This window comes from Notamacropus eugenii, chromosome 5 (genome assembly GCF_028372415.1).
Source record: "Notamacropus eugenii isolate mMacEug1 chromosome 5, mMacEug1.pri_v2, whole genome shotgun sequence".
NCBI classification, from domain to species: Eukaryota; Metazoa; Chordata; class Mammalia; order Diprotodontia; family Macropodidae; genus Notamacropus; species Notamacropus eugenii.
Window position 1 is genome coordinate 426970890 of NC_092876.1, and position 15929 is coordinate 426986818.

At 40.2% G+C, this 15929-nt stretch overlaps 1 protein-coding gene across 7 annotated transcripts in view; it reads right to left on the reverse strand.

Moving 5' to 3' along the window:
• Window positions 1–5756: 5756 nt before the first annotated feature.
• Window positions 5757–15929, reverse strand: part of EVA1C (eva-1 homolog C) — a 127568-nt gene continuing 117395 nt past the window's right edge. For all 7 annotated transcript variants that reach the window (XM_072615091.1, XM_072615089.1, XM_072615085.1 and 4 more), the window contains one exon: window positions 5757–6368. In XM_072615091.1, coding sequence (XP_072471192.1) covers window positions 5995–6368 — 374 coding nt within the window. In that variant the 3' untranslated portion in view covers window positions 5757–5994. The remainder of the gene's footprint in view (window positions 6369–15929) is intronic.

Sequence of the window (15929 nt, forward strand, 5' to 3'; positions counted from 1 at the left end):
AACACTGGGTTTTACAGCAAGAATGACCAACATTCAACGTATCCTTTCTAGGGGGAGCGGAGCCAAGATGGCGGAGTAGAAAGACACACATACGCTAGCTCTGAACCCACAGCCCATAAAATATCTGTAAAAAAGAACTCCCAACAAATTCTGGAGCAGCAGAAGCCACAGAACAATGGAGTGGACAAGATTTCTGTTCCAGAGGGACCTGAAAACCTCTTGCAAAAGGTCCTTTGCACTGTGGACCCAGAGCGGAGCCCAGCCCTGCCTTGGCCGCACGGCACCAAGAGGAGCGGATCCAAGCAGGCTTCAGGGACAGAATCTCCAGCAGCCACACGGGTCCTTCCATGCACAGGTGACAAGGGTCGGTGAGAGAGTCTTTTTGGGTGGCCAAGAGGGGAGTGGGGTGTCCCTGTTGCTCGGCCCCCCTTGGGAGGCAGCAGCAGAGCTCGGATCCATTGTTGAAGGTCTCCACATAAACCCCCTGAGGGAACTGAGTCCCATGTGGCGGCCCTGCCCCCACCTGAGCACCTGAACTTAATCTCACACTGAATAGCAGCCCCACCCCCGCCCAAAGCCCTGAGGCTGGGAAGCAGCATTTGAATCTCAGACCCCAAGTGCTGGCTGGGAGGATCTGGAGGCATGGTGGGGGTGGAAAGAAAACTGGCTGGGAAAATGCCCAGAAAAGGGAAAAAAAATAAGACTATAGAAGGTTACTTTCTTGGTGAACAGATATTTCCTCCCTTCCTTTCTGATGAGGAAGAACAATGCTTATCATCAGGGAAAGACACAGAAGTCAAGGCTTCTGTATCCCACACATCCAAAATAAATATACCATGGGCTCAGGCCATGGAAGAGCTCAAAAAGGATTTTGAAAATCAAGTTAGAGAGGTGGAGGAAAAACTGGGAAGAGAAATGAGAGACATGCAAGCAAAGCATGAAAAACAAATAAACACCCTGCTAAAGGAGACCCAAAAAAATGCTGAAGAAAATAACACCTTGAAAAATAGGCTAACTCAATTGGCAAAAGAGGTTCAAAAAGCCAATGAGGAGAAGAATGCTTTCAAAAGCAGAATTAGCCAAATGGAAAAGGAGGTTCAAAAGCTCACTGAAGAAAATAGTTCTTTCAAAATTAGAATGGAACAGATGGAGGCTAACGACTTTATGAGAAACCAAGAAATCACAAAACAAAACCAAAAGAATGAAAAAATGGAAGATAATGTGAACTATCTCATTGGAAAAACAACTGACCTGGAAAATAGATCCAGGAGAGACAATTTAAAAATTATGGGACTACTTGAAAGCCATGATTAAAAAAAGGGCCTAGACATCATCTTTCAAGAAATGATCAAGGAAAACTGCTCTGATATTCTAGAACCAGAGAGCAAAATAAATATTGAAAGAATCCACCCTTCACTTCCTGAAAGAGATCCAAAAAGAGAATCAGAGTTCCCAGGTCAAGGAGAAAATATTGCAAGCAGCTAGAAAGACACAATTCAAGTATTGTGGAAATACAATCAGGATAACACAAGATCTAGCAGCTTCTACATTAAGGGATTGAAGGGTGTGGAATAGGATATTCCAGAAGTCAAAGGAACTAGGACTAAAACCAAGAATCACCTACCCAGCAAAACTGAGTATAATACTTCAGGGGAAAAATTGGTCTTTAGATGAAATACAGGACTTTCAAGCATTCTTGATGAAAAGACCAGAGCTGAAAAGAAAATTTGACTTTCAAACACAAGAATGAAAAGAAGCATGAAAGGTAAACAGCAAAGAGAAGTCATAAGGGACTTACAAAAGTTGAACTGTTTACATTCCTACATGGTAAGACAATATTTGTAACTCTTGAAACTATTCAGTATCTGGGTACTGGGTGGGATTACACACACACACACACACACACACACACACACACAGACAGAGTGCACAGAGTGAATTGAAGAGGATGGGATCATATCTTTAAAAAAATGAAATCAAGCAGTGAGAGAGAAATATATTGGGAGGAGATAGGGAGAAATGGAATGGGGCAAATTATCTCTCATAAAAGAGGCAAGCAAAAGACTTATTAGTGGAGGGATAAAGAGGGGAGGGGAGAGAAAAACATGAAGTTTACTCTCATCACATTCCACTAAAGGAAGGAATAAAATGCACACTCATTTTGGTATGAAAACCTATCTTACAATACAGGAAAGTGGGGGAGAAGGGGATAAGCAGGGTGGGGGGGATGATGGAAGGGAGGGCATGGGGAAGAGGGAGCAATTTGAGGTCGACACTCATGGGGAGGGACAGGATCAAAAGAGAGAATAGAAGTAATGGGGGACAGGATAGGATGGAGGGAAATATAGTTAGTCTTATACAACACGACTATTATGGAAGTCATTTGCAAAACCACACAGATTTGGCCTATATTGAATTGCTTGCCTTCCAAAGGGAAGGGGTGGGGAGGGAGGGAGGAAAAGAAGTTGGAACTCAAAGTTTTAGGAACAACTGTCGAGTACTGTTCTTGCCACTAGGAAATAAGAAATACAGGTAAAGGGGTATAGAAAGTTATCTGGCCCTACAGGACAAAAGAGAAGATGGAGATAAGGGCAGAGAGGGATGATAGAAGAGAGAGCAGATTGGTGATAGGGGCAATTAGAATTCTTGGTGTTTTGGGGTGGGGGGAGGGGACAAAACGGGAGAAAATTTGGTACCCAAAATTTTGTGAAAATGAATGTTAAAAGTTAAATAAATAAATAATTTAAAAAATTAAAAAAAAAACACCATATCCTTTCTAATAAAGCATGTTTCTCGCAAACATATGGATATACAGAATGTATAACATGGCCCCACCAAGTGTTGGTTTATTTTTTTGAGGCTTTACCACTTCTTAGCTCTGAAGCAGTTGGGGTCCTGTTGTGACAGGACCACACCAATCAATCGTATTAAAGGTTCATGAAGAAGCTCCCAGCTGTGTGACTGCCCTATTCCCTCCTCTGGGTGTTTTCTTCCCCCTGCCTTTGCATTGTGCCAGCTCCATCTCATTCAAATATGCCTTAGTTGTTTTCCTTCTGGGCTTTCTGCCCACCTAAACACATCCATGACAGGATGTTTAAAAACCCTTTCATGACCAACAAAACCAAGCCTTTTTCTCTGGTGCTAAATGAAATTCAAGTATCACAAAATATGAAGCATTGCAATTCCTAAAGCAATGCTGACTGGTCCCAAGTCCCAATCAGGGGAAGCATCAGGTCCATTATCCAGATAACTCTGCAGGGCTGCCTAGCAGGGGCTCTGGAGGATTCTGATGCTAAGAAGGAAATATGGGCTACAGGAAAGACTTTCATGACTGGTAGTGTTCCAATAATAGGATTTTCTTTGGTGGTTAAGAGGAATATCTTTTTATAAACACAGTAGCTGGGGGACAATCCTATAGCCTCCATCTTCTTTCCAGCACCAGGAATCCTTCCATCCCAATGAGATGCTGCTGAGGAATAAGAACTGGTAAGATGGAAGGATGATGGATGTTGAAGACAGATACTGTCACCTGCATTGGGACAGTGACAGGTGGGTTTGATGTTGCTTATACTGGAGAAGAAACTGATTCAGGAATAACTAAAAAGTTTTAGGGAGGGGCTGTGGACTCAGGAAGACCTGGGTTCAAATCCAGCCTTAGATACTTATTAGCTATATGACCCTGGGCAAATCACTCATCCCCAAATGCCTCCAAAATAAAGGGTTAGGGCTACCCTTCCACTTTTCCCCATCCGCCTTTTTGTGAATATAGCAAAGGTGGATCTTGAAAACGTGTGAAAGTATTTTCAAATGGAAATATTAACTGAAATTAGGATCTGTGGGATTTCACACAGCGTTTTAACATGTACTGACTCCTACCTCTACCTCATCCTCTCAGCTTGCACAGTTCCAGTCAGCCAGCTAGCATTTATTAAGAACCTGGTGGATACTGTGCTAACCATTTTTGTTTTTGTTTTATTTTTAATTTTTATTTTTTTTTAACAATGGTAAAACCAAGTGGGGAGGAACTGGGCCTGCTATAGAGTTGGGGCCCTTTACCAATTAAAAGTCAAAGTAGGGTTTGGGGGGTTGTTTTTAGACACACACAGCTGTGGATACAGTGTAATTTTCACCCACAACTTAATAAATATGAACAAACAGAATGTGTTCCCGCTAGTCTTCTGTATCTACCAAATTAATGTCTCATTATTTTATGCAGCAGCATCAGGTGGAGGAAGCAATAGGGGTGCAGTGGAGAAAGTGCTGGATTGAGGGTCTGAATATATTGGTTTGCATTCTGACACCTTCCTACTTTTGTAAATCCCTTAATCAGTCTGGGCCTCAGTTTCCTCCTCTGTCAAATGAGGAGGGGGAGGAAGACAATATGATTTCTAAAGATAGTTCCAGTTCTAAATCTAGGCTTATATGATCCTCTGATATCATAGTGGCAGCAGAAGCATCCACAGGGAGGCTGCTTTGCCTCAGTCCACACAACAAAGAGCTGGTGGGGCCTTTTCATCTCTCTGAGACTAAGAAGAATTTACCCTCTCCCCAGCTGTTGTGGTAGATATGTGGGAAATATCAAATGTTTCCTTCTAACTGCAGGAGGAACAGAGCTTCCCTCAGGCCCTCTAGGGCAAGAATTCCCCTCTCTTTCATTTTCCCTCCGCACTTTGGCTGGATTTCATTTAGGATGACCACCTACAAGAACCTTCTGCTACTTGTTCCAGGAGACTTTATAATTAAGGAACAGCCGAAAGAACTTTAGAACCAGAGGAGACTAGCAATCTTGTCTGTCTAATCCCTTCCTTTTTGTACTTGATCCAATAGATCTATTGAGGTTATGTGAGTTGTGACAAAGCTAATTAATAAAGACCATCACAGAATCATAGAAATGGAAAGGACCACAGAGGCTACCTGGTATACCCCAAACTTTGGATGTATTCACTCAACTAGCATTTGTTAAGCACCTACTATGTGCCAAGGTACTGTGCTAGGCCATAGGTATTTAATGAAAAAAGAATTAAATAGTCCCATCTAGGTGGTAAAGTGGTCACCACACTGGATCTGAAGTCAGGAAGACCTAAGTTCACATCTATCTTCAGAAAGTACTAACTGTGTGACCCTGAGCAAGTCACTGAACCTGTATCTGCCTCACTTTCTTCATCTAAAATGGGGATGCCATTTTATAGAAAGGAGCATTGACTTCCCAGGGCTGTTCTGATAAAATGAAATAATATTTGTAAAAGTGCTTTACAAAGCTCAAAACACCATATAAATGTTAAATATATATACATGTCCATCGCTATTCAAACAGCTTAACTTAAACTATCACTAATAGTTACTATTAACCAACACAATTAATAATAATTGATACGATTATATTATTAACCTCTTCTACACGACAGTCCTCCTACTTCTGATCAACCCCATACTAAAACCCAGGTCTCCTGACCCCCAATGCAGAGCTCTTTAATCTTGTTTAACGTGCTCTGACTCATCTCTGGCCATTGTTTACTCGGACCTTTTGTAATTGAGTTACTTGGTATCATTCCTGCTAGGGTTCTGGGAAGAACTATAACTTGATGTTCTGTTAAAAGTACACGAGTTAAAATAGAATTAGATGAAAGAGAAGCATAAAATCTAATGCTGGCAAACACATTATCTGAGTTCCTATTTACTGTCCTGCTTTCTTCATTTTTTTAAAGATGTAACGATGTTTCAGGAGCTTCCGTGTTTAAGTAAGCACAATTAAGGAATTCTTTCCCCCTTATCCTTTATTCTGGAATGTGCTTCATGGTACCAAATAATGAAAATCATTCCTTTTTATTATCTTTTTTTTCCATTTCACTAATATTCGGTATTGTTGCAAATTTGCCTTCACAGAAGGTATAATTGACAAAAAAACCTTAAGGAGGATTTTGAAATCTCACCCTTCTCACCCTGGTGATCCTCCCTCCACCCTCATCCACATAGTCCTCGGTCCATATTTGGTTTTCAATAATACTGATCCATATTTCTTGGAGAAGAGGTATCCAAACCACTGTTCATCCATATCTCCTGAATGATCTGATCTCTGCGCTCTATCCTTTCTGCCATCTCGGCAGCTTCTGCAGAACTATAGACTGGGTAAGAAGTCCGGAAAAATCCTGTCATTTCATCTGGAAAGTCTGAGTCTGAAGAATCTTCCTCTTCCTCGTCCTCACCGTCCTCCTCTGCCTTGTCAATTTCTGGCTCTAAGAGTTTCTTCTTCTGGTTTAGTTTCTGGAAGTCTTTGGTGCACGACACTCTAATCACCACAGCAAAGAGGGTGATAATTAGACCAATGCAAACACTGGACACAAACAGCAGAGCCGCTCTTTCAGGGTGAGCTGAGGAAAGAAAAGAGAAAAACAGGTGAAGATCTTGGCCATTCAGAAAAAAGTGATGTGCAGAAATAGCATGAATAACTTGAGTCTTTAAAACACACAGTTGCACATCTGTTTATTTAAGTAATCCTAGTCTGAACCCCTAACTTCAGAGATTCAAAAACAGAGGTGAGGGGAATTGTTCTGGGGCACACAGCTGGCTATGGGAGTCCTGAGACGATAATCCAGATGTCTTCATCTTTTACCACCAGATCTTCACAGGAAAGTGTATTATAGAAGAATAGTAAAGCACTCTGGTTCTGTTTGTTGTGCACTTCCTGAAAGAGTGAGTGGATGGTTTAAACATGCACATACACATGCACACACATGCACACCCCCCACATGCACACACACATGCACACCCCCCCAAATGCATGCACACACACACACACAAAATACATAACACAAAAATTTCTGAGAATTGGTAAATTTCTTATTCTCGCTAGTCATTTAGGTGATGGAAATTAAACTTACCAAAGTCTAAAACCGTCATATTCAATTCTTTGTTGTCAAAGTTTTTATCATTCTGTTATTAGGCTGAAATATGTTTATTACAGCCATAGTTACTTCTAATCTTGTTGTGTAGTCAATAAATCACGTCTGACTCTGCATGACCCCAACTGAGAGTTTTCAATGGCAAAGATCCTGGAGTGGTTTGCTATTTCCTTCTCCAGCTCATTTTACAGATGAGGAAATGGAAACAAACAAGGTTAACTAACTTGTCCAGGGTCACACAAGGCTAAGGCTGGATTTGAACTCATGTCCTCCTGACTCCGGGGTTGGCACTCTATCCACTGTGCCACATACCTGCCAATTGCCTCTAATAACATAACCTTAACCCTGTCACTAAGGCAGTGTGATACCCATTCTGAGCTAACTCCCCCAACTCACAAAGTTGCATCTCCAATGGGGCAACTGTGACCTTAAAATGTAGAGTACCCTTGTGGGTGGCTAACCTACCACCATGACAAGCCAACGAGCCCACCTAGGGGCACTTCCCTTCAGAAATCAGCCAGCAGATACAATTAGCTTTTAAAAAAAGACATCTATTCAAATATCAAAGTAAGAAAAGTAGTTGATTAAGCAGTTTCCCCTAAATCCTGGGATGCACTCTCCCATACACAGAATTCACAAGGGGAAGAGAGAACAAACTTAAATATGGCAGGGAATTCCTATGGGCAAGGCATTTCATAACTCAGGAAAAGCAGGGTCTTGATAGCCTCTCTCTGGGGATTCCTCATGAAGTTCATTGTGAAGGGGGTGCACTGAAATTGGTGATAGCTAAGCTGTTTCACTGCTAGGCTGAGGTAGCTCCTCACAGAATCTTTACTGGATGAGGGCCTTAACTGGGTTTGAGGCACAGGAGCTGGATGGGTCAACATGCTCCTGGGGCTAAGTCAAGCAGTCACTTAGCTGCTGAGCTGGCACCTCATCCAGCTTGGTTGCTGCCAGGATGGAACAGGAAGATCGCTCTGCCTTCAGGCAGTTGAGACCAGGCAGGTTCTTCTCCTGTTTGACTGCCAGATTAGGCCTTATTAGGCAAATAATACCAGAGGAGTCTGAGTCATAAAGCTGACACACTATCTTCCTTAAGTTCCCATCAAATAAGTCAATTGTCTGAGTCTCACAAGGGGCCAGTTGCTATCAGACTAAGCAGGGCACATTTCTTTGCTGCAGTATGCAGTATCTCTTCTGGACAGGTTGATGCCCTGTACTCCCTGCTGTGAGACTTTAATGGGCAGCTATAGTCTCTGCCATCTCCAGTGTGATGTACGCTCTGAGCTAATTCCCCCAACTCACAAAGTTGGATCTCCATGGGCTAATGAGCCCACACAGGGGCATGTCCCCATTAAAAACCATTCAGTAAATACAGTTAGCTTTTAGAAGAGGTCACAGCATGGGACAGAAAGAGCTCCCAACTAGGTATCTTGCAAAGAGAAAATAACATGTACAGCAGATTACCAGGACACTGAAACAGATGCCAAAGACTGAGGGAGAATGGTAGAGAGGAACAACAACTGTTTATTCAAATCAACAGAGGTGCTGAGGGAAGGAGAAAGGGAACTGGCCCAAGCCCAAGAACTGAGGATGAAAACATGTGTAAACCAAAAACAAACAAACAAACCATGGAACACAACGAAGAAATACCATAACATAAGAAAGGCCAAGGGGTAAGAAGAAAGTAATGCCACAATGATCACAAGCAGAGCCTTAGAACAAAAATTTCTTGGCCACAGGAACTGCGAGAGTAGTTGGAAGAATTGAAGCAAAAATAATAAAATGAAATTTGAGTTCAGGAGGAAAAAATGGAAGAAGAATAAATAGTATAGAACGGAAGGTGGTGAACTTTACCCAAGCAATGAACTTGTTGAAAAATAGATTGAAGAAAGCAGAACTCAATGATTCCATGAGATAACTACAAATATTAGAACAAGATAATGTGACTGAAAGAAATAGTAGAAAATGTAAAGTGTCTAACTATCAAAATAATTGATCAGGGAGAAAAAGTCAAGATAAGTTAAGAATCATCATATTCTCTGAAAACTATGACTAGACAAAAATACGGACGCCATATTTTGAAAAATCATGTAAGAAAACTGCCTACGTCTGTCAGAACAAGAGAAAAGTGAAAAATGACTCCACTAATACCTCCTTCAAAGAAAATCAACCTAAAAATACCTAAGAATGTCACAGACCAAATCTCAAGCTTCCAAGTCAAAGAATACATGATACAAACCAACAAAAGGAGTTCCCAAATACACAAGACTTGGCAGCTACCACCACAATGGAATGAAACTCTAAGAACAGGATATTCTAAAAGGCAAGATAAGGATTTAGAAAAAATAATAACATACCTTAAAAAAGTAAGTATAATCCCTAGAATAGGAGAAAAATGTATTATTAATACAAGAGAACTTTCAAGCACAGAGCTGAATAAAAATGCTGAAAAGCAACTGAAGGACTCAAGAGATACCTAGGAAGGGAATAATGTTTGAGTAATTAAAGGGGGCTAACTATGATGAAGTGTTTACATTCTAAGTGAGTGAGAGAAGACAAGTGTTCCTGCAGAATGTTAAGGTTTTCTAGGGGCACAAAGCTATTTAAATGAAAAAAAAAATAGAGCCTAGGTATGGCAATGCTCTTTTTTTGTTGGTATTAAGAGAGGAAGTAAAAGGGAGAGAAAAAAGAACATGGTAGGGGAGAATTGAAAAAACAGCCCATGGAGATACAACTTTGTGAGTGGCAAGAACTGAAAAAAAAAATCTCACAGATATACATATATGGAAGAAAAGGTAAAGGAATGAGTATCACACAAAGCTCAGTCTTACTTGAACCGGACAAAAGAGATTAGAACAAAAGAAATTCCCCACTTACATATGTGCATGTATGATGTGCGCAGGCACATGCACGCACACATGTGCACACACACATGCATGCACACGCACGTGCACACACACCACAGTCTGGTATAAAAAAACTTAACTCAGCAGACAGATAGACAGATAGGCAATGACAAGGAGATGAGAGAGAGGCTTAAGAGAGACTGTAGAATAAAGTAAGGAATAGTCATAAACAAAACAAATCTCAACTTCTGAGGGTTGATCAAAAAGGTTGATTAAAGGGAAAGAAAACAGGGTAAGATCCAGGTATCTCTGTCTGGTCTTGGTGAAGAGAGAGGGGATAACAGTGTAGAAAAAGATGACTTCAGTTATAGCTGGCGAATATTTATCAGATTCCTTCTTTTTCTCCATCTTCTTTTCTTTGTAAAGAAGAGAATAGGAGGAAATGAAGAAAAAGTATAAGGAGAGAAAGTACACGTAGCTAAATACATTATTAACAATTACAGTAGTGAATGTGAATGGGATGGACTTACCAATAAAATGGAGAAATGCAGTAGAATAGATTAGAAAGTAGAATCAAATAATATGTTGTTTACAAGAGACACACATGTAACCCCAATATTCCCACAGATTTAAAATGAGGCATTGGAGTAGAGGCATCGATCATGATCACAGAAAAAGCAACAATAAAAATGGATATCATTAAAAGAGATAACCAAGAAAACTTCATTATACATAAAACATTCAACAAATGAATTGGAAATAAGGAAAACTATCAGAAAACACTTTGCCCCATCATAGAGCAAAATAACTTAAATGAAGTGGATAAATATTTGCAAAAATATAAACTATCCAGATTATAAAAATTTTGTCAAACATTCAAATACTATAATAAGAAATTACGAAAGGGAGAGATTCAAAGAGTTCTGAGAAGTCTTATATGTGCTGATGTAGAGTAAATAATCAGGAGAACAACTTATACAGAGACTATAGCATTTCAAAGAAAAATAATTGAAAGAACTAAGGAATATTTTTTTTTAAATAGAAGTTGGTCATTGATTATCTATAAGTCATTTAGTTGATGTCCTCAACTCAAAGAGAAAATGGACAATGCTAGAGATACCTCCTGGAATGACAGATTACTTAATTCACATGTAAAACAATTGTTTCTGGAGGCAGCAAGGCCAACGTTCTTTAAATACTTTATTCTTGTCTTCCTGAAATAATTTTCACCTACTGAACAATTTTCAATATTTCTTCTCCATACCAGTACACATTTTTTTTTTAATCCTGGGGAATATATAAGGAAGACACTCTTTATTTGGTAAGACTACACTTATAGGTTAATAACATTGAATGAATGACTTAAAATACATGAGTAACATTATTTGGTTTTCTACCACTTGTATGGCTTTCCCATTTTGGAGAAATTAGGCAGAAGCAGTTAGTATAGGAGCCTCCCAGAAGAAAAGTGAATTGTGCAGAATTTTGCCCTGATAGGTCATGGGAGCCAAAACTTATAGGAAGTGGGTGTAAACTCGCATTCAGATCTCGACAGTATGACAAAAGTAAAATCAACTCAATTACCTATACCAATGAAATCAGTTATCCATCCATTTATTTATATATATGGCTTTGCAATAAATTACTGAACTTCTGTTTTAGGAACTAAGCCACATGACCAACAAGATGAAGGACTAGACATTTTCTCCAATCCTCACAACCTCTTGACCCCCTCCAAAATAAGAATTATCAAAACAAAAACAAACCTACCAAAAACCCTAATTTAAACCCTAAAATTTAACAATCAGGTTTTGGAAGCCAGTACAAACTGGGTCCAGTACCTCTCTACTTTGAAGTTTAAAACAACATGACAAGAGAGGGACCATTAAGAGATTCTTTCTAAAAGTGTAAGGGAAACAGGGTTGAAAGTGGCACTTTAATGGAAGTACTTAAGGGGAAGAAACAAGCCTGGAACATTGTGGACTAAAACTGTTAACACTTGAGTATTTGTTTTCTAGTGGGACTAAATCGAAGACTGGGAGGATACATAAAAGCAGGGAGAGGAGGCAGAAGAGAGGGTAATGTGGGATGTATGCTAATCAAGTCAATGGTAAACAAATGAAGGGAACATAACACTTGTAGTTCTCCCAAGAAGAGGGGCTATGGGAGCATGGCAGAGAGGGCAAAGGAAGGTATTGAAACAGGGAAATAAAGGAGAAAGTCTCAATTCAAAGGAAGGAGGAGTTCCCACTGAAGAATGCTCCCATGGAGTGGGAGAAAAATATTCTATAATGGAAGATGGGGATCTTACAATGGGTTAATCTAAAGAGATTTGGTGCTTAGAAAGATCATTATGTTTATAAGAGTGTTGTGCCCTCATGGACAGTGTCCTATTTCAGGAGGAGGGGAAAGTGCTCCTGGGGGGCACTGACATCCAGAAGAGTGGGAGGTCACAGACCCAGAGAAGGGAAATCATCACAAACTGCACAATCAGAAACGTAGGAAATTTCTTCCATGGAGCAATATTTTTATTATTCTCTAACTCTTCCAGAAATTGCTATCTTTAAGAATGAGGAGAAAAAAGAGTAAAGAGGTTAAGATCTACAAAACAATAACACAGAAACTGTTTAAAACAGGGAGCTTAATTCCATGAAAAAACACAGAAACTAAAGATAAAATAAGCATGAAGATCTTGAATCAAAGAACAAAAAGCTAGAATAAACAGAAAGAGAAGAAATTTAATTTAAAAAAGGACGAGGGGAAAGAAATCTGGTTTTTTAGAAAAATGTAGAAAATTTTTTAAAAAAACTAACAAAAGTTGAAGGGGAGGAAGAAGGTTTTACCTTATGGTTTAACTGAGAGAGAAAAAAAGAAGGGAAGACTTAGATAACTAGATAAAAGGAAGAAAGAAAAAAAGGAATTAATATTAAGCAAAATTCCAAAGCCAGAGAAAGTGGTGACAAATAGGAGGGGGTAGAACTTTGAGGGAAAGGGGAAAATTCTGTGGTAACAGGATTGTCTTTAAGTAGAGTAAGCAAAAAAAAATAGACAAAATATTCTCTTCACAGAGGAAGAATTACAACACTCCCTGCCCCATAAAAAAATCCCAATTCAAGATTGAATGTATTTGAGAATATATTTGATATATGAATATATCTATTCATATAATGAATATACTTGAGAATAGATATGCCTAATACCTAAGGAATTTGCTTCATAAAAAATAACAGTCACACTATAAAGAAGGATTGAGGAAAAGCAGAAAAGCTCGCTAATATCCTCACCTGAACCCAATCAATTAAAACTGGCAGACCCCACAATGCTGGGGGCAGAAAGCCTGGCTTCTTCTATGGTTTCAAGGTACTAGAAGTATTATAGCTTTCCTCCCTGAAACTCACCAAAGGAAAAGGGTTTAGTTTTTGTATTTAGATTTCTAAAAGCATCCCTGCAGCCCGTATGCACAGTAAATAGAAAGACATGATTGTCTAAAATAAAAAGCAAGTAATGAAGCTGAACAAGTGTTTTCAAAATATGAATAAAAGGTTTTCTGAAGATAATCTACCATAAAGTGAATCTGTCGATAGATAAGAGAGGCTTTTCTTCATTGCTTTTTAATTCATTTACTGAATGTGCTAGTGAACTCCCCTTTCAAATCACTTCCTTAACCTTATTTCTACTGGCAAGCTTCAGGGTTTTCTGTAAAACTCTGATCTAAAATGATATCTAGGAATAAAAATGTGTTTACCGACCAAATGTCAAGTCAAACTCTCTTGAGAATGCTCCTCTTCACTCATTGGGAAAACAACTTGAGAGTTGATTCAACAGCCAAAGGAGAGAGCAGTTTATTAAACATTTTCCTCTATCTTTCTGGCCATACTACCTTATTCCAGGGAACAAGAGTCTTGATTAAAGGTCATTGGATGGAACAGATGCTTTTTACATGGGGCTGGTAGATCTTCTCCTTCCCAGGTAGCTGCACTGCCTTTTGGGCTCGGCAGGGCAATGGCTGTCTTGACTCATCCTATTCACTCGGTTTATCTTCAACACCTGCTCATCCTCAATTATTTTCATGGCTCCATCCTTTCTTTGCCTTCTTCCTCTATCCTCTTCCATTATACATATGAGAGCCAGCTGCCCAGTTCTCAAAGTCCTTCCCAAGAACTTGCCCTGAATTTGCCCCATTCTTTTGAGTTTATGAACCCTGGTTCCAGGTCCTTCAATAAAGACACAATTGCTTTTGGTAATAACTGAATTACTTTCCAACTTGTTCTCATTTGCAGGTATCTTGGATTCCACTCTAAGAGTGATGACTCCTGGTGTTCGGCCTTCATTTTTGGAGACGATCAATGACATCATGGCTGATGTCTTGACTTTCACATGAATTGGATTGAAGTGAGGCAGAGTTGCACAAAATCGCCAGCCTCACTCTCTCTTCCAGAGTCACTGAAATCCAGCAACAGGACAAAAGTTAAGATGCTCAAAAGGATACAGTGAATGACCTTGTCATCTCTGATGTCTGACCAAGCCCTAAGTGCTCCACAATGCCTGCTTTAGCAATTTTCACGGTCCTTGGAACAAATTGTTCTCATCTGCTGGGGGAAGTCTTCAGATGGTGGGGGTAGACATCCGCCTAATTAACTGATGGGCTTGGGACCTGTGTTTCCCTCAACCTGGTTTAGCCCATCTGCCAAGAGAGTTTTACCAGGTATTATGGCTTCTTGGAGCCACAAGTGAGAGTTGGGTGACAAGTGGACACCAAAGGTAGATGAGCAGCCCTGAAAAGGACTCAGAGAGTACTCATAGCAGAGGTGTTCATCCTCCCTGTACACTCCACACACACACCTACTAGACTATTCTAATGTCTCCTGTCTTGTCACCTGGTCATGGCTTTCTTCTCTCTCAGTCCATTAATCAGCAAGCATTTATTAAAAGCAAATTCTTTATTCCAGGCACTGTGCTAAGCACTTGAGATATAAGGAAAGATTAAAAAACAAAACATTTTCTCCCTTCAAGGATCTTACATTCTCTTGCTGGCCACTGTTGCTATGGGACTGAAGCCCCAATCAGTGTTGGGCAGCAGCCCATCAACAGTCATTCAACAGAATTCATGAGCTTTTATCAAAAGCCATTACTCAGATAACATAACAAGAGCAGCATTATAAAGCTATCTCCCCTAAACCTGAGGCACCATTTCCCCCACACAAAGAGCATCATCATCTATCAGGTGTGGAATATGCACATGGCAAAGAGTAACTCCCAGGTCCGGAACTACACAACTGTAATGGTGATTTAGAGTTAATGGTGGGTGGGGGGAGAGTTACAGATCTTTCCTGCTCATTAACAGGCCTCAGTGCCTTTGGTTAATTTCTACTGAGGCCCAGGGTCAAAGGGTCCTGCCCTCCAGCTCTGAAAAGAGTCTAAATACCGAGGAGAGGTTTTACTTTGGGGCTTACTCACTGGAAGTGTTTGTTTGGCCAGAGGAGACTCTGCTCAGCCGCCAAGGAAGCCCCTCGCCCAGCTTTGAAAATCCATATGTTGGTGCATCTCTCTCTGGTGACTACGTATGTATGTAATGGTCAGACAGTCGGAAGCTCTGTCTGTTGGTCCTTATTTCTCTGTTTGTATTTTCTCTGAAGTTCAGGGTGCTGATTTTTCCTCTGAACTAAGTGAATGATTTAAGTGCTTGATTAAACAAGATTGTTGACTCCCCAAAAGTTGCTTTCCTTTTAAAAGCAGACCTAAGACCCTGTAGAGCAGGCCCTCCTGTGTATGTCAGGGTCCTTGCTGTTAGAACAACCTGGAAGTAGTTTCTCTGTCCACAGAGATCTCATGATCTTTCTGTTGATCGTCTCCACCAGGTGGGTAGATTGGCTAGACTTACCAGGGTCTGCTTCTTCTTGACCCCAGAGCTGGTGCTCTTGTATTCTATAAAGGGTTTTACTTCTTGAAGCTCCTGGTTTTTCTGGTGATTATCTCTGTTTCCATTTCCGTCCTCATTCTTTGCGGTGTACACTGTCTCCTAGAGGTCCACTAGCCTCTGTAACATGATCAATGGTGGAGGAAAGAGGAGATTACATGCATCTCACATATACACCGTGTTTACACATTCAGCCTTCATGTGTGACTACCATCTGAGGCGAGGAGGAAAACTCCCTTACATAATAAACCACGTTTCTTTCAT